Here is a 25352-nt window from a genome sequence, read left to right on the forward strand (position 1 = left end):
CTCTGTTAGCAGGTAGAGAAACAGACCCAATAATTGAGGGATTCACCTCAGGTGAAGTGGGTGCCCATGGTAAATCCAAGACTTGCCTTGCCTCTGAATTCCCGAAACCTAGAGTCCCCTGCCTTGCCTGGCCTTGCACATGGCAGAGGATTCCTGCCCCCAGTCCTGCTTGCCAATGGTTCCTGAACATCCTCGTGGGGACAGAGGTCAGCCTCAGGCCCTGAACATATCTCCTCACGCCTCCCCACCCTAACTAAATGTACCAGTGCTTGGTGAGTACTTCTCAGCTCCACCCTGAGGCTGGATCTCCAGGGTGGTTCTCCCACAGGCACCTGGGAGAGCAGAGGGTGGAGCTTCCTGAGTGGGACACATGCCTTCAAGGGTGAGCTGCAGTCTGCCACCTTCCCTAATAGCTGATGCCATACTCCATCGATTCTGTGATACATACATTTTTACATTTTAATATTCCTGAAAGAAGAATGCAGCATCTAATCAACAGTCTCTCAAGCACTGTGTCACATTTGAGTTGGCAATTTTTAAATTCTTCTTACTGGTACATAAAATAATGGTGCATCTTAAAGTAGATTTTGTTTGAAGAAATGGAGTAATTATTTTTTTGGGGGACATTCACTATGTGGCCTAATACTCATGATACCCTGAGGTGAGTGTTATTACCCCCATTTTAACAGGTGAGGAGATAGAGGCTCGGAAAGGCTGAGTCAACTGCTTTCTGACAGCTAGTAAGTGGTTGAGGTGGTTTATCTTATGTGTCGTCTTGGCTAGGGTATGGTGCCCAGTTGTTTAGTCAAACACTAGTCGAGATATTGCTGTGAATGTATTTTATAGATGTGACTGACAGGTAACAACCAAATCAGGCTTTCAGTAAAGCAGACTGTCCTCCATAACGTGGGTGGTCTCATCTCACCAGTGAAAGGCCCTAAGAGCAAAGACTGAGGTTTCCAGGTGAAGGAATTCTGCCTCAAAGCCTGTTAACACGGAAGTCCTGCTTGCATTTCCAGCTTGCCCTACAGATTTTAGACTCAACCAAAACATCAACTCTTACCTGAATTTCTAGCCTGCTCGCTGGCTCTACAGATTCCTAATGGGTCAGCTCCACAATCACCTGAGCCAATTCCTTAAAATAAATGTCCTTGGTTACATATATACTGGGTTCTGTCTCTCTAGAGAACCCTGACACAGTGGTGGAGCTGGGATGTCACGCCTTACTCATTTCTGCTGCCCTTGTCTCCAGGGAGGCCCAGGTCCCATTCAGAGGGCAGGCCCCAACTCCACAGGACCCAGTCTTGCCATAACCCCTCCCCCAGAGCCCAGGGGGGCTGATGTGGATGAGGGAGGGTTGCACTGTTGCACTGGCTGAGAGAAGGCCACAAAGAGAACAGAGAGCACAAGAATAGGTGATGTTTTTATTGCGGGATGCCATTTTCTGGGGACCAGGCTGGCTGCGAGGCTATATACTGGGGGGCCCCACAAGTCCTGCCCCAAAATAGGCAGACACGGTAACCTGGAATCCAAACCAGTTGCACATAAACAGGAGGAGTGGGCAAAGGGAAAAGAGAAAAACAACAAGCATGCAGTTTCCTATGCTAGTGATGAAGTGGCAGCGCCTCATCCACGTCCAGGCTTCGTATTCCGCCTCCAGCTGAGGCTTTCATCTGCTCTGAAAATCACCTTCGGATCCGACTCAGCAGCATGCAGCCGCCTTCCTGGCAGTCCCCTGCCACAGTCTCCTGGACTGGCAAAGGAGCCAAGAAAACCAAGATGGGTTCTTCATAAAACAAACAAAAACTCGCTGATGGACACTGACTGTAATGGGGTGTGTGGGGGGGACTTGGTGAAGGGGGAGCCTAGTAAACATAATGTTCTTCATGTAATTGTAGATTAATGATAACAAACAAACAAACAACAAAAAAACTGTCTCTGTGTTCTCTGCACCTCCCAGTTCTGCTAAGTGAACAAAGTTTCCCCTGACCCTGATCCAACCAAAAAAAAGAAAAAAAAATACACTAGGCATAAGCCGCAAGTCAGAATAAAAACATATTGCACAAGGTTACAAAACAGTCTTCCTGAGAGCCTCTCACTACAGATACCCAAATACTGGCTTTCGATCCAACCACTGCCTGCCTGTCAACTGTGGTTATCACATATCATCCATGTACAGCCCTGCTCCCCAAACCCAGCTGGCTTTAAGCAAGTACTCCACATGATTATCCTTTCCTGTTAGCCAACTCAAAGCCAAGGCCGGGTTTAACCTCATGTACTACAGGCATGTGGTGAAGGGAGGTGGGGGTGTTGTGTTTTAACCTTTGTCTACCTTTCCACAGCCTTCTTCCTCTGGGTGGTCATCAAAGTTCTATAGGTGAACAAAGCATCCAAGGTGTGCAATCTTCTGGAACCAAAATCCTGCAAAGCTTTTCTCCCCAAACACATGCTTTTGAAAAGGGAGCTCTGTTGTTAGTTGTGGGCCAGGCACCAGCCAGGTTAGAACCGACAGCCCTCGCGTGGGACAGGCAGTGTGGAAATTTTTTTTCTCCTAAGGAATTTTCAAGTATTACAAAATCCCTGATACAGTATGTAAACAAGGTATCTTACTGAACAGAAAGCTAGGACACTTTGGGAAGTAGCAGCACATAAAATATCTAAAAGGCTGAATAAGGTTTTAGGTTTAACAATACAGGAGGACAGCCACCCACTGCGCCTTGGCAGGCAGAGGCTCAGGCCTAAACACACACACAGGCCCCTCTGCACAGAGCCAGGAAAAGAAGAGCCCCCAGTACAGTCTCAACTGGGGTTCCTGAGACCACGCCAGGTTGCCCCTGCTTTTCCAGTGCAGCTGCCATCGGCAAAGAATAAAGAAGTCTCTGATGCTAAAATCCAGACAAGCTCATGGACTGGTGGTCTGCATGCAGTCCCCAGTCTCCTGGCTTCTTACCGGGCCTTTCTCAATTCACTGGGCCCTGACTCAGGGTATAGCCACCAAGCCATTTCTTTGCACTTCAGCCACGTGTGGAAGACGTTTTCCCGAGGAAGGCTCTTGGGTGAGGTATGCCACTGACTGTTTTCTCTGGGTCAGTTTTATTTAAAGAGAGCACCAACCCTCTCCATTCAAGGGCAACGAGGTTCTGTGGGGTTGGCCTCCCCGCCGAATCACTCCATGCGGTTCCCCTCAGTCGTGTCTTCTTCCTCTGCCCAGGTATCTAAGGCCTCCTGTGTGGCCCAAAGGTGCCCTATCTGTCAAAACAGCCTGTGGGGAATGCGCGGCTCCCGCTGAAGTAGCTGTTTCCATAGGTGGTGGCAAGGCAGTGCCTGGGCTCTGCTGCGATGGCCATCTGCATGCTGAGCGGTGTGGGGACGGGACACATGTCCAGGGGCTGGAGGGAGGGGTACAGGGTATGGAGTGATGAGCCAGGGACCCCTGAGAGCAGGTTCCCCGGATGGTGGGCCTGTAGCACATCCCGATAGGCCAAGCATAGGTCCTGCACGGGGGTCTGGAACTGTGCCAGGGCTGGTGGCGTTGGCTGGCTGAGGGCAGGGTAGGTGGGTGGCTGGAACAGCACCTGGGTAGGGGTTGGCAGTGTGCCAGGCACCATCGCCAAGGCCTGGCTCTTACCTGCGACGGCGTCCTTGAGGACGTTGTCATAAGCTCTGAAAGGAAAGGACCTGGGTGAGACTTGGGGGGCAGGGGCCTTAGCACCAGGCACCTGAGTGCACCTCTCCCTGCCTGGCTGCATGGAATCCAAGATCTGTGTGCTGTTACTGCAGGCCATGCCCAGCCTGGGCACTGTCTGGGCACAACCACAGCTCTTCTCTGATAAAACTCTGGCCTCAGCTTTCAGTTGGGATCTGTTTCCTACAAAAAAACCTTTTCTGAGCTCCTGAGACTAGCCTAGCTATCCCCCAGCCCCTGCATCGGTCCACTTCAGCAGTCCAGACTGCAGACAACAACTTCCAGGCTTCTACTGGCCCCGTGCGCCCAGCATGAGGACCCGTGTGTTCTGCTCCTCAGGGCAGCCCCAGCACCTGGCACAGCGCCACCCTCCCCCATTGCTTAGATGAGCACTGCCTCCGCCTTCAAGGCACTTCCGGGCTGCTCCATCCCCAGCTGGGCCACTCTAGAGCCAGCAGATCTCCAGCAAGTTGCCACCTGGGGCCTAAATTTCTCCATCTGTAAAGAGGGAGAAACAGGCTTATTTCCATGTCAAAAAAAAAAAAAAAAAGCTTCCCATAAAGTTTTTTTGGAAAACAAATGGATTAGAGGCTTATGTATTAAAGGAACAAATGGAGGCTGGAACAAATCTGAGAAGGGGCTGTCCCACAGCTACAACCACTGTGGCTGAGAACCCAGGGGCACCCACTGCACTCAGACCAGGCCCTAGCCTCTGGCTTTGGGTGCCTTCTAAAAGCATAGACTTTGAAACAAGGCCCAGGGAGCAGGGATGACATTTCAGAGGAGTGAGACAGAAGCAAAGCTTCCCACATTAGGAGGCCAAGAGATGGCTCTTCCGGAGCCTGGTCCACAGTCAGTGGGGCCGGTGTCCAGGAGATGTCCCCTCCTGCTGAGTGGAAGAGGGCCTGGGTGCTGCCGGGCAGGAATCTCCTGTCCTCTCTGTTCTCCTCCCTGTGGTTACTATCGAGCACTTTTGCCCTGATACCAGTTGCTTGGTTTTGGGTCTATGAATTTAAAGCATCTTCTTTGATACACTGAACATCTCTTCCTTCAGATTCCCAGGGACCCTTGCCAGGAGGCTGTGGCTTCTTAAATTAAGCCACTCTGGGCTCAGCTGGTTAGGAGGCCAGCTTTGTGGCCATGTCTGAGAAAAGTAGCTTATAATGAGAGTCCCTCAGTGTGATCATCCGTAAGACTGACTGACACATCAGAACTCAGATCAAACAGCACAGGCACACAGAAGGATGTGCACAGAGCCCATCTTCTTGACCTTAAAATTCCAAACCCCAAATTACCCAAACTAGGAAGGACCAACTCCCAAGCCCCAATTCTATCAAGAGTCACCCTGGCCCACTTCATATGAGACACTAGCTGGGGGAACCACCGAAAGCCTCGAACTTTAGGAGCTCATCTGAAGTGGGCCTTGAGAGAAAGCGGAGACTCGGTATCTCAAACACAGAGGGCTCAGAAGACGAACTTACACCAGCAGGGTTTCGATACATGCGCTGAGATGTTCCAGGGAGTAATTTGAGATCCTCTGTAGGTCTCTGGTCCAGTAGGGGGAAAGTTGAAGGCAAATCCTAGAGGCTCCAACACAGGCTGCAGCAACCACAGAAGGCTGGAATTTATAGAAAATGTGATCTGAAAGAGAATCACAGAAGGAGTCAGCATTGTAAAGCCTCACCCTAGAGTCCCAGTGTCCCCCTGCCTTGTGCCTCCCAAGAATTGGCAGAAAAAATATTAGGTTTGAGGCTGTTCGAGGCTTTTCATGTTTACACACAACATGAAAAGTCAGAAACAGTGTGAAGTTCCACTCTTGAACCTTAAACACCCTGGATCTTAGCCTGGGATTTCTGATGTCAGCCTAGAACAGTGATTTTCAGAATACTATTTAGGGCTTCCAGGGGTCTGTAAGGGACTTGCGATGGGCTACAAACAGAAACACAAAACATTCGTCCCTTCTTTGGTTGTTAGTGGTGAATGACACCTATGTTTTGAGGTGTGAGTGAAGGCTACTAGTAATAGTAACAAAGCCCAGCCCACAGAGGGAAATTGAACCACCATCTGTTGAATGAATGAATGAATGAATGGCTACAAGAGTTTGATATTCATAACTAAAAGTGATGTATTTACTGAGGAATCTTCCCCCCAGCTTCATTGAAGCATGGAGAAATAAAAACTGTACATATTTAAGGTGTATAATGTGATGTTTTGGTATATGTATAAATTATGAAATGATCTAAGAAATCTTAATTTCCTAAGATATCTGGCAACATGGCAAAGCAGATGTTACTTATGCAAAGGCAAACTGTTGAAATTCCCACAATTTTTCATAAATGACACTGGGTGATCAGTGCATTATCATATTGTCTTAAACTGCTTATGATTTTTGATGACTTCAGCATTTTACCTATTAACGTATGAATCAGGCAGGGTGATATTTATGGCTACAGTTACAGTCACACAGATCAGTCTTTCCAGGTTTAAATCTTAGCAGTGACTTGGGTAAGTCACTTCACCTCTTAGGCATCCATTGAGGAAACTGATTTGTAAAATGAGAATAGCAGAAATGATTTTCATGTGGAGTCACTGTGAGTTTCAAATGAGATAATGTATGTAAAGCTCTATAATAAGGTAGCAGTTATACACTAAGCACTCAATTAATGCATGATATCACAACTGTGGATATTATTACTCATGATCATTTTGGTTTGTGGTGGGTATTGAGGAGTTGCGTCAAGTGTTTCTGATCTAGTAATTTCCTAACACCTGGATTTTAAGATACTGGGAAGAATGAGATCCAGATAAAAGTCCCCAGAGCAACTTTATCGTTAAAGCAGAGGTAAACATAATCCTCTCCCCAATTCCCTCCCCAACCCATCTGTATGACGATAGCTCTTCTGGAATGACCTACCTACCAATCCGTCCTATTTACATCATTTGCATGTTCCAGGTTGCCGTAAGAAAAATTACCTTATGGATCGGTATGTTTGTGGGGTAATAGCTGCCTGAATATAAGGTGCTATTTCTCTTTTACACATTACTGGTAACACTGGGAGAGTCCTTGCTCCTTCTTTGACTGTCTCCTGCAAAGTGGGAGTGACTTGGGTGGATGGACAGTTAAGGACTTTCTGGATGGACATCCTCTCAGTGCCATCTGATCCTGGCCCGAGTGGTAGGGAAGGGGTGACAGGTCCTGACAGCAGGTCCCACCTTGCAGGGCGACCTCTAGGAAGCAGTGGGCATACTCCTTGAGGCACTCTTTGGTCTTGTGGGGGCAGGTGGGGGGCTGGCTGTGGCAGTGGTGGTCCTTCTGGCTGACAGAGGCCAAGAGGTAGTAGTCCAGGAAGTGGGCGGGCGTGGGCAGGCAGAGGTTCCAGCTGAAGGCCCCCAGGAGCAGCAGCTCTGTGCTCAGCAGCTCCTTCTTGGTGAGGGTGAAGTTCTGGCCGCTCAGGATCCTCATACTATTTATCTGCTCCAGCTTGGGTATGTGGTCTTCCCTATCCTCGAACTTACCTATAAGAGAAGCAGAGGTTACTGGGACACAGCAACAGCTGGCACCCAGGAAGTAAAGGCCCCCCCTTCCAGTGCCTGGATGGTGCTGGCAGGGAGGACAGAGCGCCAGAAGGCCCCATGGCCAATGGAGTCAAATCCCTAGCCCCTTGCAGGGATCACCACTTCCAGCTGTGTGATCATGCACATCTCACCCTATGCCTCAGTTTCCTCATCTGTAAAATGCAACCTGTATCTCCTAAGGCCTTTGTCAGATACAATGAGAAAATGCCACCAAATATTCAAACCAGCATGTGGAACACAGAAGGTGTTCAACAGAATTTGCAGCAGCAGCAGCAGCAGCAGCGAGGGCCTGGGAAACAAGGGAGGTCCTCACTAATTCAGCCTCAGGACTGGTCAGGGGATCAAAAAGCCATAGTCAGAATGACCTTGCAAACCTGACCCTGTCCCTCCAGATATAGAAAAGCCCTCCAATGGCTCCCCACATCCTCAGTATTGAGTTTAAACTCCCTCAGTGGTTCTTAGTTTGGATCCCCTCAGAAGTAGTTTGCTGGGAGGTAAGCCTAGGAAAGATCAGTGAGTGGGAGGAGAAGACAGGAAAGGGAAGAAGCCAAAAAGTACATTATCTTTACTCCCAAGTTCACTGAAGCATTATTTACACAGACACAACTAAGTGTCCACACAGATGAATGGATAAAGAAACTACGATATTTATATACAATGGAATATTAAGTCAACCATAAAAAAGAAAACCAAGACATTTCAGACAACATGGAGGATTCCTGAGGGCATTATGCTAAGTGAAGTAAGTCAGACAAAGACAAATACTGTACTATCTCATTTAAACATGAAATCTAAAAAAACTGAACTGATACAGAAAAACAGAGGTGGTTGCTAGAGGCAGGGGGTGGGGGAAATGGGTGGAGGGGGTCAAAAGATACACACTTCCCATTATAAGATAAATAAGTTCTGGGGATGTAATGTACAGCATGGTGACCACAGTTTAACAATACTGTATTGTGTATTTGAAAGCTGCTAGGACAGTAGAGAAGTTCTCATAACAAGAAAAAGAATTAACTGTGAGGTGATGGATGATAACTTATGATCATTTCACGATATGTACATACATCAAATCATTATTTGTGAACTTTAAACTAATACAATGTTATATATGTCAATTATATTTCAATAAAACTGGGAGGGTGGGGGGCTGACATTATGTGACTTCCAAGGTGAGGCTTTAAGAGATTTTGCAACTTCTGCCTTGGCCCCCTTGGAGGACAACCAAGGTGCTTGGACAATAGCCAGCACCCACTTTCAGACACGTGAACAAGACCATCCTGGGCCTGCCGACCCTGCTGAAGCCTGCAGAGGAACTAACACGCAACCCACAGACCTGGAAGGAATAACACAGCATTGTTCTAAATCACTGTTTTGGAGTGATCTGTTTTGCAGGGATAGATAACTGGAATGCATTCATATCAATGGGCAGCAGCAAAAAGATGTAAAACTCCACAGACATGTCACACAGCTTGGAAAGTACTGAAGGAACAATGAATAAATACTGGAATGTCCTGGAAATGAACTGTATGGAATAAAGTCACAAAGAGCTAGATACAAATAAGAGTAAAACACGAGCCTTGGGTTATCCCACTGAAGGGTTGAAGGAAAGGAGGTATGTACTTAGCAGTCCCTGAGGGTCATCAGCTGTGGATGGCCCAGTGGCAGCCTTCACTGTGGGGACCTCCCAGCTTTAACATGCTTCACCCTCTGGGGGAACCATGCATGCCTGGGGGTGGCCCCGTTGCTGCAGTTCTCTGAAGGCATCGGGCTCCCTGAGCCCACAAGCCTTGGCCTACAGAGTCTCTCTGCAAGGAGCTCTCTTTCCTAGCCCCTCTTCACTCCACCAACAGCGCTTTGCCCTTCGCCCTCAAAGTCACTACCCACAGTCCCCACAGGCTGTCTGACCTCCACACTGGCTGGTGAGCCCTGAGGCCTGGCTTCGGTCTGCCACCTGCGGCCTCCAGGCCCATACTGGGTACAGAGCAGGTGCTGAGCGGATGTTGGCAGAGGCAGTGGGGTAGCCCAGCTGAGCTCAAAAAGCCCACGTCAGTGCCTTAAGGGCACAATAAACAAGGCGTCCACACACCTGTGCACAACCGCGAGTGTCTTCTGACCCAGTTCTCATCAGACTTGCATGCTTTTTAGGAGAGGTATAAGGCAGTAACCACTACAGGCTGCTCTACAGCAGATACAACATGCTCCTCAGGACGCCTCAGATGATGTCATGCAGAAATGCAACACTGACTCCGAGAAGCCAGTGTCTCCACCTTCTCAGCGAGCCTGGCACCAGTCCACAAAGTTGACAAAGTCAGATGCGAAGCTCTGGTCTTTGATGGGGAGGACTGGAGCCAGTGGAAATGTACAACCTGGTGGAGGGTGGAGATCAGTGCCTACCAGTTCCTAAGCAGCTTACAGCAACCCCAAACCCATCCTGCAGCCACATACGGTGCAGGGGAAGGCAAGGTCAATGGTGCTCCAGGGGGAAGAGCCTCTGGCATGGCTGGAAGTCCTGGGCAGGGCCTGGCTGACCAGGCCTTGCTGGCCTCTGCTGTCTCATGCCATTTTCTCAACACAGGATTCCAGCCACATACAAGTCTGGCCCCTCCTCCACTTGAGACTGCCTATCCCTTCTCCACCTTTCACATGTCCTCCCAGGCTCAGTTTAGAGGCCACTGGATGTTATCAAGGTACTTCCGACATGCAGATTGCTTGTTCAATATAAGTATTAATATTAATGGCCAGCATCTGACTATTAATAGGTCATTAACAGGTCTAAGCCCCATGAGGCAGGACCTATGTCAGACCCATTCGATCGTTGCTGCTCCCCCAGGTCCCAGCACATTGCCTAGCACATGGTAGGTGCCCAATGAATATTCCTTGAAAGAACAAATGGTTCTCTCGCAATAGTTGAATTTTAAGCCAGTTGAATTGTTCTCTGATGACCTCAGATTATATGTATCCCCTAATTTTTTCTCCAATGATCATACATTTTTTTGTGAAATTTAAAGAAAGAAAATTTTTTCAAAATTGTCAAGGTTTCCCTGAATCTTGTGCTGAATTGAACCAATGCTGTTTGCAGGCACTCTACAGATATAAACTCTTTTCTTTCCCAGATCAGAAGGTGGCATGGTGAAGGTCAGGTCGCAGCCCCAGCAGAAACATGCATCAGCTTGGAATGCACTAAGACCCTTTCATGGCATTGCTAGCAGCCAGCAATCTATTCCAACTGGCAGATGTGCTCGATCAGATTAGTTTCCTCCTGGCGTTCGGAGCTTTTCAAACCTTTCAGAGCTCTGCCTTTTCCCAGTAAGTAGGCCCAAGAGGATTACCCTCAAATGGAAGGGGCCACGGATTACTGGGAATCTGAATTCACCTGCTCCTGATGCTCCCCATGCTGGAGGAGATTCTTGGGGACCCACCAAATTATAGGCTAGACAGACAGGTTGGGGTCTGAATCCTCAGTGAGTTTTTGCTCTGGATGTAACAGCACTAAACTCCACGTCATTTGTTTCCTGTCTAGGAAATGTGCCCCAAATGGAGACGAAATGGCCATATAGAACGGAAAGTGATTAAGAAGTGCACAGCACAAGGAAATGGACAGAGTCCCCATGCTGGGCTGGGCACTGGATCTTCCTAGGTTGGTTCTGTTTAGATGCCCAGAGGCTCAGGGAGGAAGCGCAGAGAACTCAGCTCCACACCGAGCAGTGACCTCACAGCCCCTTCCCTTATTGCTGACCAGCAGACCCTGGCTTAGCAACTATTTCCCAGCACATTTCACAGCCAGGAAAGATTTTGAGTTTCCTGGTGTTGCATGTGCCTGGTGGATGTTTCCTCCCCTCCTCTCATGACCATGACTAGGCTGGCCTTCTGTCCCCTGCCACCACCAAGTGCTGCCGCTCAGCTGCTTGCTCCTCATCGACAAACTGCGTAGACTATAGATGCCTGGAAGTCTTCAGGCAGGTCTCCTGGGAGGGGTGGGGGACAGATGTCCGAGTCTTTCTAAGTCAGACAAGAGCCACAGACTCTCTTCAACTCCTTTGATGTACTTTTTATTTGGAAGATTTTTCAAATCCACAGAACAGGCAAAATAACAGAACAATGAACACAGACGACCCTTCACCCAGATTCACTACCGCTAACACTGAGCCACATTCGCTGTGTGTGCACACGTGTGTGCACATGTATGTATGCGTGTATATATATTAGTTTTGCCGGACCATTTCTAATTAAGTTGAAGACATGACATGCTCCCCCAGGACCCTTCTTCATCCATCCCTGAGGTCATTTTCCTACATAATCATCATGCTATTAGCAATCTTTAGAACATCAGCATTAACAACATAATACTATTTTCTAATATTTAGTCCATACATGACTTTCCCCACAGCATCCCCAAAAAGCCATTTGTTTTTTGGATCCAGATCCAACACAGGTCATAATGGAGTCTGTTCTACCTCTTCAGTCCCATTCATTGTTTCTCATGACCATGGACTTTTGGATGAATCCAGGCCAGTTGCCTTTTAAAATGTCCCATATTCTGCACTGCCTGCCTGTTGCTGCATGACCAAATAGTTTGGGCAAGAAAACTACAGAGGTGATGTTTTGTGCTTCTGTTCTTACCCAGATCATGTCAGGAGTTATATATAAGTCAGTTTGTCCCAGCAATAGCAATGCTACATTTGATCACTTGGTTAAGGTGGTGACACCAGATCTCTCCATTTTAAAGGTACCATTTCCTGTGAAATTAATAAGTAATCTATGAGATGATACCTTGAGACTGTGAATATCCTGTTTTCCAACCACCTTTAACTCACTGGTTTGGCATCCACAGATAATCCTTCCTGAAGAAATTACTATTTTGAGGTTGAAAAAGAACTTTACGATCCTACCAATCCATCTAAAACGTTCTTTTTGGATGTTCACATTCTTCCCAATTTGAATAGCTAGAGCCCTATCAACAGAGTTCTAAGATAAAAAAAAAAAAGCCTAAATCTATCGAAGCACTCACCCTGGGCCTGGGAGGCCACAGACAGACACGTGAGTCCTTAGCCTTGGTGGCAATGGTAAAACCTGCAAATAATGCCTTTTAGGACCCTCTGCATACCCGCTGACTGACTCCTTCCCCTAATCCCAGAGAGCCTGGGCGAGTTTAGGACATTCCTGGCAGGCCACACAGTTAATGGACTGATGATCACAAGTCTAGGGAAGTGGCCTAAACTTTTAATCACAAACTAGGCCATGGTGTCAAGATACTATTGATCCAAGAAGCCTCAAAAGGGATACTCACAGACTGGCTTTTTAAAAAATACTTTAAACAAACTTGTGGGGAAATGCACATAATATAAAAAAAAATTTTTTTAACTGCTTTTGTGGGTAGTTGATTTTATTTTTTGCCTTTAGTTAGTATTTGGTTGGTCTGCTTTCTTTGCTGTGATTTTATTTTCTCTGGTGACATCTATTTAGCCTTAGGAGTGCTCCCATCTAGAGCAGTCCCTCTAAAATACCCTGCAGAGGTGGTTTGTGGGAGGAAAATGCCCTCAACTTTTGCTTGTCTGGGAATTGTTTAATCCCTCCTTCATATTTAAATGATAATCATGCTGGATACAGTATTCTTGGTTCGAGGCCCTTCTGTTTCATTGCATTAAATATATCATGCCATTCTCTTCTGGCCTGTAAGGTTTCTGCTGAGAAGTCTGATGAAAGCCTAATGGATTTTCCTTTGTAGGTGACCTTTTTTCTCTCTCTGGCTGCCTTTACAACTCTGTCCTTGTCCTTGATCTTTGCCATTTTAATTATTATGTGACTTGGTATTGTCCTCCTTGGGTCTCTTCTGTTGAGAGTTCTGTGGGCTTCCGTGGTCTGAGAGACTATTTCCTCCCCCAGTTTGGGGAAGTTTTCAGCAATTATTTCTTCAAATACACTTTCTATCCCTTTTTCTCTCTCTTCTTCTTCTAGTACCCCTATAATGTGGAAAGTGTTCTGTTTGGATTGGTCACACAGTTCTCTCAATATTCTTTCATTCCTGGAGATCCTTTTATCTCTCTCTGCCTCAGCTTCTCTGTATTCCTGTTCTCTGACTTCTATTCCATTAACGGCCTCTTGCATCTCATCCAGTCTACTCTTAAGTCCTTCCAGAGATTGTTTCATTTCTGTAATCTCTTTCCGGACGTCATCCCTTAGCTCTTGCATATTTCTCTGCAGCTCCATCAGCATGGTTATGACCTTTATTTTGAATTATTTTTCAGGGAGATTGGTTAGGTCTATCTCCCCAGATTCCTTCTCAGGAGAGGATGTCTGGGTTAGTCTGGTCTGTATCAAATTCTTCTGCCTTTTCATGGCGATAAAGGTAGTTGTGGGGAGCTGGTGCATGTGTTGGCTGGGAGAATGTCCCTTCTTGCTAGTTGTGGCCTTCCTCTCCTGGGAGAACAGCGACCCCTAGCGACTTGTGCTGGGCAGCTGCACGCAGATGGGGTTTCTAATTCTTGCCCAGCCGCTGTGAAAGAAGCTCTGCCCTGCTGTCTCAGGCTGCTGCTCCACTATGGCAGAGCGGATTCGGAGGGGAAACGGGCGGGAGGCTGTTTATCTCTGTGAGGGGCCTCCAAGCTGCACTGCCACCCAGGGGGTTAGGGTGCCTGGAGTTCCCCGGGATTCCCAGCTGCTGAGCTAAGTGTCCTGGGACGTTTCCGTCCAGCTGTGGGGTCCCTGCCCCTTTAAATCTTTCAAAAAGCACTTGCTTTTCTTTTGTCCCAGGGGCACCGGCTGTGGGGACCTGCTTGCAGGTTTTACTGTCCCGTTTCCCTGGTATCCAGCACCCCACGCTCTGTGTGTCTGTACTCCCAGTGTGAATGGCTGGGGCTGGCTATTTAGCAGTCCTGGGCTCCCTCTCCCTCCCCGCTCTGACTCCTCTCCTCCCACCAGGAGCTGGGGTGAGGGGCCTCGGGTCCCGCCGAGCCGGGGCTTGTATCTTACCCACTTCATGAGGCACTGGGTTCTCGCCAGTGTAGATGTAGCCTGGCTGTTGTCCTGTATCTTCTGGTCTCTCTTTTAGGGATAGTTGTATTTGTTGTATTTTCAAAAATATATATGGTTTTGGGAGATTTCCACTGCTCTACTCACGCTCCCATCTTGGCTCCGCCCACATAATATAAAATTTATCACCATTTAACTGTGGCATTAAGTACATTCACATTGTTGTTCAACCAATCTCCAGAACTCTTTACATCCTGCAAAACTGAAACTGTATACCCATGAAACAAAAACTCCCTGTTACCCCTGGCCCCTGGCAACCACTATTCTGTCTGTCTCTTTGAACTGACTACTCTAAGGCTGGCTTTTCTTCTTTCAACTATTGTCCCAGAAATCAAGCCTTAAGCAGACCAAATGCCTGACTTTTCTAATTTAGGGCCAACAGAAGCAATATTTTTAATTGCTTAAAAAAGTTTCATTTTGGAAAATGTAAAATACACACCTCCCCCACAAAAGGAGAAATGCTATAATGAACCCACAAGAATGCATTACCCACCTCCAAAAATCATCAACATTTATAGTGCCTGTAGAAAAGTTCTCAAATATAAAGACAAAGAGCATAGAATGGGATTCTATAAAATGTTGGTGCCACCCCATTTCCAGTGCCCAGGCCCAGGCTGTTCACTGTACTTGACAGGCTGTATCAGTACGGCTCCCAGTCAATTCCCCCAACAGTCCTTGTGCCAGCCAGATGCCTATTTACTGACCCATTCAGGGTTGCCTGCTGCCCATTCAGGGGTTAGACTGAGGCTCAGATACGAGGCCAGTTTCCAACTACAGAGAACCAGGTTTTAAAGCCACAGCTGGCTACTCTTCTTTACCAAAGAAATAAGCCGTTAAAAGCAGACAAAGGTACTCTTCCCCAAGGGCCATTGTTTTAAAGTCTTTCTTCCCCTCTTTGCATTTGAGAATGAGAAACAAAATTTGCTTAGGAATTGAGACCCCGTGATTACCCTGCACCCCTCAGTAGCCTGTCCTACTCATTATGGTGCTAAGAAAGGGAAGGGAGGGAGGCAGGCCAGAGTCAAAAGAGCCACCCCAATGGTTTCCTGGCCTTGCCTGGCCCTCCAGATGGCCCTGACATCTTCCTAGGTGAGGTGGGGAGTGCTCAGCAGTGGAGGTGGTGGGGACCCAAGAGTAAAGGGCTTTCCAGGATCAGGGGACCTGGGAGGAAGTGCAAGCCCCTCAGTTCCCAGGCTGCCTGGAGACCTTTCTGATGCTAATTCTTTCTCCCTCAGATGGGAGAGAACCTCCCAGCTACCAAAAGGGGTAGAAACCAAGTAGTTTTACTGACAGCCAGCTCTGAGAATACTAAAGGAGGGCTGAGGATCCTGTGACATGGGGGAGCCTGGATTCTGGGGGAGGTCCTGACCAGGAACAGGTGAGATGCCCACCCCCAGAGCCTCAGTTCAGGCTCAGGTGCCAGTGTTCCGTCCTTGCTCCCCTGTTATAACCTGTGTGATTTCAGGTTATCACTTGGAAACTCATACCTCAAAGGCTGGTAGGGATGTCCAGGGAGGTAGCAGGTAATGCGACTGGCACAGGGGCCGGGGCACAGGAAGTGCTCCATAAATGGTGGCAGCCGCTGATGCCTTTACTGAACATGGTCTTTATTCTAGGATCTTCTAAAATCCTACTAGTTGGGTAAAGTTCACAGAAAGGGAGGAAAAGGGGAGTGTGGGGCCCAAGGCCTTTCCCAGATGGGTCTTCCCCAGAGGGGTGGGACTTTCCCAGGTCACTCAGCCAGTGAGCAAGAGGCAGAGAACCCGCACCCCAGGACTTGAGCCTTCAGAGGGCAGGGAGTTTCACATTTGCGTCCCCAGTGGAGTGCCAGGTTTCATGCACAGCAGCAATCAAGAAACGCAGGCAGGCCCCAGGGAGGGGAGGCCTCAGTGGACTGTGTTGTTATGCCCTTCTCAGTGATCTCAGATCATTCTGCCAACAATCCCAGAGGCTGGCAGTGTTTTCCACATAGAATCAGAAGCTCAGAAACAGAAAGGTTAAGTGAGTTGACCCAATCATCCAGCTCAGAGGGACAAAGCAAAATTAAAAGCCTAGCTATCTGCTTCCACCATCTATCTTGTAGCATATTACAGGTCCCCTTCACCAGCACAGCACCTGTCATAAAGTTATTACTTAATAAAGAGTTGGTTTTGTTATTTTTTGACAAGTGAATAAATGGCTCCAAAATCCAGAGCTTTCTATGCCACAAGAAGGAAATCTCAGATACAGTCACGAGGATCCCTTCAACCCCAGAAAGTCTCCATAATGAGTACAGGTATCCTGGAGCAGGAATTCCCATGGATGTGGCTGTGACTCCTTGTCTAACCACCAGTTTTTCAGAAATGACCTTGTTCACCCTCCACTCTGCTCAGGCTATTCAGTGACTTAATTCTACAACCTTTCCACTGAAGACCTGCAAGATCAACAGGACTTAGTTTTTTTTCCCCAATAGTGAAACTGAAGTTTAAGAGTGACCCTCTAAGGAGATACTTTCTGTAATACTCCTCTACCCAGACCAGCTTTTCCATTAAAAAAACCTCTGGTCTTGCGTGGTTACTGGAGGCTGGAAGGGTGGTTCCTACTTGTCCCCTAAGGGGCTCTTTTCTATGCCCAGCAGGCAAGCACCTTTCTGAGGACAGCACCCTCTGAAATGCAGTCTGACTTCCTGATGCAGTGCAGATGGGCAGAGTGTGCACATGTTCAGTGCTGGGCCGTGGCTCTGTGCAGGCTTGTCCACTTGCTGGCATGTGGTCTGGGGCAAATCTCAACCTCTTGGGCCTGTGCAGTGGGAATAACAGAAGCAGACAGAACTGTGGTGAGGACAACAGGAGGGTGCTGAGCATGGTGCCTAGTGCCCAGTGAACAACACTAGAACACACTCTTCTTTATAAACCTCTGCTGATTGAGGACCAACCGTGCAGTGAGTCACAGCTGCAGTGAAAGTTTAGGTTCTGGACAGGATTCTGTGGTGGAGAGAGAAAGCCAGTGACAGAGGGAGAAACTCCCCAGTTATAAAACAGTACTTTGAGGGTCTTCAGGGAAGGGAGGGAGCTGTGAAGACCATGGAGGATGGGGAGCATGGGCAGCTCCCACCCACTCCACTGTTAAAAGCCTGCTGCAGCCAGCCAGCATGTCCCAGAGCTTGGCCCCTCCAGGGATTCAGAGGTTAGGAAATGTCCTGGAGTTCTCTCCTGTAATGAAGGTCACTGCTGTGCAGAATGCTCACCCCCAGCTCACCAGGGGCTGCCTGGTCTTGGGCTTCCAGGTGCAGAGAGAGCAGAGACAGAGTCCTGGGTTGCAGAACCCAAGGCGTGGACATCAGAGGCCCCGGGTCCTTTGTTCCAACCTTGGCTGGGAGCAGTGAGGAAAAGGAGGAAAAGCAAACTTGGCCACTTCTTTCAAGGTTAGAACAGGAGCTGCTTTCAGAGAACAGACATGAGAGCTGGTTCTGAAGGCTGAAGCATTCATCTAGGTCAGCTAACATGTGCAGGCTCAAAAAGCAGAGCCAGGAGTCTCCCAGCAACTTCCATTTGCTGGCCTGAATCAAGTCTCAGAAACCCCAACATGACAGTGACAAAGAAGAGACTTTTCCTATCTAGACACTGAAATGCTTGTAATTATTTTTCTAGGAAGTTGTCCATTTCTTCTAGGTTTTCTAGCTTGTTAGCATGTAGGTTTTCATAGTAATAATTCTTTGATATTAATCTTTGATATTAGTCTCTAATAATTCTTTGTATTTCTGTGGGGTCCATTGTGATTTTTCCTTTCTCATTTCTGATTCTGTTGATGTGTGTAGATTCTCTTTTTCTCTTAATAAGCCTGGCTAGGGGCTTACTTATTTGGTTTATTTTCTCAAACAACCAGCTCTTGGTTTCATTGATTTTTTTCTATTTTCTTCTCAATTTTATTTATTTCTTCTCTGATCTTTATTATGTCCCTCCTTCTGCTGATTTTAGGCCTCATATGTTCTTCTTTTTCCAATTTCAATAATTGTGACTTTAGACTATTCATTTGGGATTGTTCTTCCTTCTTTAAATATGCTTGGATTGCTATATACTTTCCTCTTATAACTGCTTTTGTTGCGTCCCACAGAAGTTGGGGCTTAGTGTTGTTGTTGTCATTTGTCTCCATATATTGCTTGATCTCTATTTTAATTTGGTCATTGATTCACTGATTATTTAGGAGCATGTTGTTAAGCCACCATGTGCTTGTGAGCCTTTTTGCTTTCTTTGTACAATTTATTTCTAGTTTTATCCCTTTGTGGTCCGAGAAGTTGGTTGGTAGAATTTCAATCTTTTTGAATTTACTGAGGCTCTTTTTGTGGCCTAGTATGTGGTCTTTCCTGGAAAATGTTCCATGTGCACTTGAGAAGAATGTGTATCCTGCTGCTTTTGGGTATAGAGTTCTGTGGATGTCTATTAGGTCCATCTGTTCTAGTGTGTTGTTCAGTGCCTCTGTGTCCTTACTTATTTTCTGTCTGGTGGATCTGTCCTTTGGAGTGAGCGGTGTGTTGAAGTCTCCTAAAATGAATGCATTGCATTCTATTTCCTCCTTTAATTCTGTTAGTATTTGTTTCACATATGTTGGTTCTCCAGTATTGGGTGCATATATATTTATAATGGTTATGTCCTCTTGTTGGACTGACCCCTTTATCATTATGTACTGTTCTTCTTTTTCTCGTTACTTTCTTTGTTTTGAAGTCTATTTTGTCTGATACTAGCACTGCAACACCTGCTTTTTTCTACCTGTTGTTTGCATGAAATATCTTTTTCCATCCCTTGACTTTTAGTCTTTGTATGTCTTTGGGTTTGAGGTGTGTCTCTTGTAAGCAGCGTATAGATGGGTCTTGCTTTTTTATCCATTCTATTACTCTGTGTCTTTTGATTGGTGCATTTAGTCCATTTACATTTAGGGTGATTATTGAAAGATATGTACTTATTGCCATTGCAGGCTTTAGATTCATGGTTACCAAAGGTTAAAGGTTAGCTTCTTTATTATCTTACTGTCTAACTTAACTCAATTATTGAGCTATTATAAACACAGTCTGGTGATTCTTTATTTCTCTCCCTTCTTATTCCTCCTCCTCCATTCTTTATATGTTAGGTGTTTTTTATGCTGTGCTCTTTTGTGCTTCCTGTGACTGCTTTTGTGAGTAGTTGAATTTATTTTTTGCCTTTAGTTAGTATTTGGTTGGTCTGCTTTCTTTGCTGTGATTTTATTTTCTCTGGTGACATCTATTTAGCCTTAGGAGTGCTCCCATCTAGAGCAGTCCCTCTAAAATACCCTGCAGAGGTGGCTTGTGGGAGGCAAATGCCCTCAACTTTTGCTTGTCTGGGAATTGTTTAATCCCTCCTTCATATTTAAATGATAACCGTGCTGGATACAGTATCCTTGGTTCAAGTTCCTTCTGTTTCATTGCACTGAATATATCATGCCATTCTCTTCTGGCCTGTAAGGTTTCTATTGAGAAGTCTGATGAAAGCCTGATGGGTTTTCCTTTGTAGGTGACCTTTTTTCTCTCTAGGTGCCTTTAAAACTCTGTCCTTGTCCTTGATCTTTGCCATTTTAATTATTATGTGACTTGGTGTTGTCCTCCTTGGGTCCCTTCTGTTGGGAGTTCTGTGGGCTTCCGTGGTCTGAGAGACTATTTCCTCCCCCAGTTTGGGGAAGTTCTCAGCAATTATTTCTTCAAATACACTTTCTATCCCTTTTTCTCTCTCTTCTTCTAGTATCCCTATAATGCGGAAAGTGTTCTGTTTGGATTGGTCACACAGTTCTCTTAATATTCTTTCATTCCTGGAGATCCTTTTATCTCTCTCTGCCTCAGCTTCTCTGTATTCCTGTTCTCTGATTTCTATTCCATTAATGGCCTCTTGCACCTCATCCAGTCTGCTCTTAAGTCCTTCCAGAGATTGTTTCATTTCTGTAATCTCTCTCCCAACTTTATGCATTAGTTCTTGCATATTTCTCTGCAGCTCCATCAGCATGGTTATGACCTTTATTTTGAATTTTTTTTCAGGAAAATTGGTTAAATCTATCTCCCCAGGCTCCATCTTGGGGGTTGTCTGTGTGATTCTGGTCTGGATCAAATTCTTCTTCCTTTCCATGGCGATAGAGGTAGTCGTGGGCAGTTGGCGCGTGTGTTAGCGGGGAGAACAAAGTCCCTTCCCGCTTGCTGGTCACCTTCCTCTCCTGCGAGAATGGCGACCCCTAGCGGCTTGTGCTGGGCAGCTGTGCACCAATGCAGCCTCAGTCTGGCCTGGGTGGCTGCGGAGGAGGCTCTGGGCGGTTGCTGTGGGTGCAGCCGCTCTCAGGCTGCTACCCTGCTATGGCAGGGCTGCGCCGGAGGGGGAATGGGCAGGAGGCTGTTTATCGCTGTGAGGGGCCTCAGAGTTGCACTACCCCCCAGGGGGTTAGGGTGCCCAGAATTCCCCAGGATTCCCAGCTACTGGGCTGACTGTGCCAGGACGCTTCTGTCCAGCTGTGAGGCCCCTGTCCCTTTAAGACTTTCAAAAAGTACTCACTTTTCTTTTGTCCCAGGGGCGCTGGCTGCGGGGACCCACTCGCAGATTTTACTGTTCCGTTTCCCTAGTATCCAGCACACCACGCACCGTGTGTCTGTGCTCCCAGTGCGGATGGCTAGGGCCAGGTGTTTAGCAGTCCTGGGCTCCCTCTCCCTCCTGCTCTGACTCCTCTCCTCCCACCAGGAGCTGGGGTGAGGGGCGCTCGGGTCCCGCCAGGCCACGGCTTGTATCTTACCCAACTTCACGAGGTGCTGGGTTCTCGCAGGTGTGGATGTAGCCTGGCTGTTATCCTGTATCTTCTGGTGTCTCTTTTAGGAATAGTTGTATTTGTTGTATTTTCAAAAATATATATGGTTTTGAGAGGAGATTGCTGCTGCCCTACTCACACCACCATCTTGGCTCCTCTCCTCTGAAATGCTTGTAATTAAAATGGTGATTTAGGAGGCAGGGAGATTAGGTGATTTAGGAGGCAGGTGATTAGGAGGCAAGGAGCAATGCATGCTCCTTGAAGGCAATCTTGAAAATTTAGGCAAACACATCTAACATAAAAATAATCTCTAATGTCACCACTCAGTGGATAACAGGCCGGCATATTTCCTTCAGGTCTGAAAGTGATTTTAAAACCAAGCTGCTCTTCTGGTACTGTCACAGCCAATGTTGCCTAGACAGTGGGTACTCAGCGAAGAAGGCAGCCTGCTGTGCCCAGGGAGGGGCGTAAACTCTCCATCCCATGAAGCCTGGGTCTCCTAGGCGAGGCAAGGAAGAACTATAATCTGGAAAACCTCCCAGCGATTCTCCCAGGAGGTAAGGGGCCTAATGAATAAGAACTCAAAAGCTCTGCCCTCTTCCACATGGGCATTAACAGAAGAAAGGGGGGAACACAGTCCTGGCCGTAACGGGGAGACAGTACTACAAAACACAAGTGTTCACTGCAGTAAGGGTTCAAGGGTAAGTAAATAAAAATAAAAACGAATGCCTAGCTCCCAGCAGCCAAAAGGCAGACAGTATCAAGAACAGACTGGGTGCGCCTGATGGCAGTGCTCTGGTTATCTTCCTGCCAGGGGTGTGAGTCAGGCTGTTTTCCTAACAGTTAGGGCCCGTGGACTTTCTTGTTCTTGGTATGTGCCTAGGGATGTCTGGCTTGAAGGCTGCTGCTTTATGAGATGTCTCCAGACCGTAAGCCACATGAGGATGAAGACTTGATCTGTTTTGTGCCCCACTGTGTTCCAGGCTCAGCACACAGTAGGTAAGTATGTGTGGAATGAATCTTCTTCAATGACAGGAGCTGTAGACATTCCTGTTGTTCCTGTCTCCCCAGGGCTGACAGTGTCTGGTACACAGCAGAGATTAAATACAAGTTTCTTTGAATGATTTACCTTTGTGGGGTGGTCAAGGGCTCCCAAATACTGCCTTGTTCGATTAAATCATGCAGCTTAAGACTCCCCTTTCTCCTCACCACCCCCTAAAACAACACACACAGCTCAGAACGCCAGTCCCTAGACAAACAGGTCTGGCGCACCAGAGTTACTATGGCAAAACATACAGTTTCTGGGTTTCCAGCCAGCCAACTTCCTGACAGGCACTTCACACAAAGTCTCTCTGCTCAGAATAGCTCTAAGCCTGCCAATCTACAGAGATGGGAACAGGAAATGGAAAATCCCCATGTCCTCACTCACTGACTGTACTGTAACACTGGAGTCCCGAACCTGATTTGCTAGCATGGCCCACACATGGCAGAACACTTGTTCTGATCTGCCTTATGCTGTGTGACCACCACCAAAATGCCATTGATTAGAAGATGCACCACTGATGTTGCAGCAGCTTTTTGGAGGAAATCATAAACAACTGTCATATTAAGAGCATACATCAAATGTAAGACCCATCCTGATTTCTGAAATGTGAAACCACGGCGGGGAGGAAATGTACTATTCCTCCTGGTCACTCTTGCATGAGACACAGGAGTCGTTAAATTATCTCCTGCACAGGGGTGGCCACATTTCCTTACAGATTTGGGTTTAACTCCATAAATAAATCTCATGCTTTGTCTAAAGGACACTCCTGAGAAAGGTCACCTAGAAAAATCACCCCTTTGCATCTGCTGCCCACAGTTAGTGCCCCAGAGGCATCTCAAATATTCCCAGCTTTGGGGAGAGCTGGTGTGCTTAGCTTCCCCAAGCAGGAAGAGGGCACCTTCCTTCATCTTTGTCTACCGGGAGGGATTAAGACTGCTTTCAACTTTCTGAGATCTCCAACGGCGTGACCCCATCCTGTCCCCCTGCCCTGCTGTCAAAGAAGCTGCTTCTCAGAAGCAACAAGTTACTTGCTTCTCAGAAGCAAATAATCAAAGCAGGGGTAAGCAAGGGGAGGGAGGCAGGGGTGAGTGGCAGGGAGTGAAGCTGGCTTACTGGGAGAAGACAGGCCTTTCCTAGAATTTACTGAGTCCAGAGCACAAGCACTGAGCAGCCTTCGCTTTTACTGGTCCCTGCCCTAGGAGATGGGGCTACCGCTTTCCGCCTTAGTGAGTCTGAAAGGCAATTGGTCTGGGAAGTCATTTCTCACATGGCCATGCTGGACAGGATAGAGCAGAAGGTGGAATGCAAATGCCCTACCTGGTGGGAGCACAGAAGAAAAACCACTAGTGGACACTGGTGAGGGGCCAGGATGGAGGAGGGACATTGCTCCTCTTCTGGTGGTTTGTTGTTTAGGTGGAGAATTGAAGTTCCAAAGCCTCCAGCAAATTAAGTTCAATTTAAGAAAAAAGGGATCTCATCAGCTATTAGTTAAAACCTCTGCAAGGCAATTTAGTTTACTTATAAAATCTTAAATGCACACACCTTTGACCAAAGCAATTCCACTTCTGGGAATTTATCTCACAGCCTAAAGATAGAGGAAAAAAGACAGTTGTATTTTTTAGTGGAAAAACAGGATGGCTATCTAACTGTTCATTGACAGAGGAGTCATTAAATAGTGGCAGTGCATGTAACAGGGAGAGAGCTCTGCAGTCAATAAAAAGAGTAGTAACATAAATTAGGTGGACAGAAAAGATGTTCCCTAATGTACTGTGAAGAACGCCCCTTTGGTATAAACACACTTGTGTAAGTATACAGTCAGTTCTGGTTATCTGCAGCAGTTACATTCTGTAAAGTCACTGTGAATGCTGTGAATACCAACCATGCTCCTAGGGGATGGTATTGGGTTAGGTTCCTGTGAGCCTCTGATCACATTTTCATGAACCAATCTATATATAACCTTGTTTTGTGTATTTCTCTTTAATGTACTGTTGATTCATTACCACTGAATCACAGCCAACAGCGTTATAACTCACGCATGAACAAAGTCTATCTGAGGCACATGTTCTGCCTTCTTGCTCTCAGGAGCACTAGGCGGCACTTCACCTCTACGGTTGGGGCCATTTTCAACAGCAAGACCACCAAAAGCAGAAAAATGAGAAAACATGGCATTAAATAGACCGAGAAAAGGGCATTTGTTCACAATGTGAGAGCTGAGACAAGAAGGTAGAGCGTCACCTAGTTCCACCTCAGCTGGGGCACGCACCCTGGGCGGCTCACATTTTTCACTGCTCTGCACATGTCTGTGAATGGCCCAGAAAGTTCTGTGAGTACTGACATAAAGTTTAGCAAGTAGACCAATTTGTACGCACAGAATCATTGAATCATGAGGATTGACTATATGTTTGTATATGCACAGAACATTTTTAGAAAACACACTAACATCAATTTTGGAAAAAGACCTAATAAATTGTTCCCAGAAGTTATCTCTGGAGAGTGGGATGGACAACAGACTTTTTAATTTTATTCTTTGAATCTCACTTTACAAGTGAATAGAGCATTTCTGAATTTTAAAATCTGCAGTAGGGAGATGGGTCTTTCTACAGGTAAGGAGAGCACACCACGACAGACTCTCTCTGAGCCAAGAGACCTTGCCCTGCAGGAGGACAGTGCCCAGGGAGGGTCCTTCCCTGGGAAAGCGGCCATGTGACCGATATCCTGCTTCGGGTTTCCCTCTCCCAGGGAGGAAGACAAGGGCTGAGATGAAGGCCAGCATAGGACTTGGCCTCACCTACAAAAACCTGAAGTGGGGAACTGTATCCCAAGAAATAGATGAACTCGTCACCCTTAGCTTCTGCTGACCACACCCGGAGTGGTCAGCCAGGGGCAGGATGGGACACACAGATCAGAGCACAGCAACTCAGCACCGAGAAACCTTGTTTTCCCAAGAGCGGGAGGGGCCTGGAAGTGACAAAGGAAGAAAACAAGGGTGTGCAAAGAGAAAGTCTGATGGAATTGGGATTAAGTGGAGAGGAAAATAAAAGGATGGAAAGGGGAGGAAGATAGGAAATTGGGTGGCTTTGTTTACTGGGTAGTTTACATGGGTCTAATCTGTGATTCATTCCCCCCATGATGTAAGTGAAAATGGGTTTACTTTCCCAATTATGAAAATATGCAATTATATCTAGGTCTGGAAGGACACACACCAAACTGTGGGAATGGAACTATGGACTTCGGGAAAACTAATCT

The 25352-nt window shown here is 47.0% G+C and overlaps 1 protein-coding gene across 2 annotated transcripts in view; it reads right to left on the reverse strand.

The window, feature by feature from the left end:
- Positions 1 to 1432: 1432 nt before the first annotated feature.
- The window catches only part of CCNJL (cyclin J like), a 52779-nt gene continuing 28859 nt past the window's right edge, over positions 1433 to 25352 (reverse strand). Inside the window, exons 4-7 of one of the 2 annotated variants that reach the window (XM_036918150.2) lie at positions 6899 to 7201; positions 5167 to 5326; positions 3629 to 3663; positions 1433 to 3389 (exon numbers count right to left, since the gene is read on the reverse strand). In XM_036918150.2, coding sequence (XP_036774045.2) covers positions 3253 to 3389; positions 3629 to 3663; positions 5167 to 5326; positions 6899 to 7201 — 635 coding nt within the window. In that variant the 3' untranslated portion in view covers positions 1433 to 3252. Of the gene's footprint in view, positions 3664 to 5166; positions 5327 to 6898; positions 7202 to 25352 lie in introns of both variants that reach the window. The other variant, XM_036918072.2, reaches the window with a different exon arrangement.

This window comes from Manis pentadactyla, chromosome 2 (genome assembly GCF_030020395.1).
Source record: "Manis pentadactyla isolate mManPen7 chromosome 2, mManPen7.hap1, whole genome shotgun sequence".
Classification (NCBI taxonomy): domain Eukaryota; kingdom Metazoa; phylum Chordata; class Mammalia; order Pholidota; family Manidae; genus Manis; species Manis pentadactyla.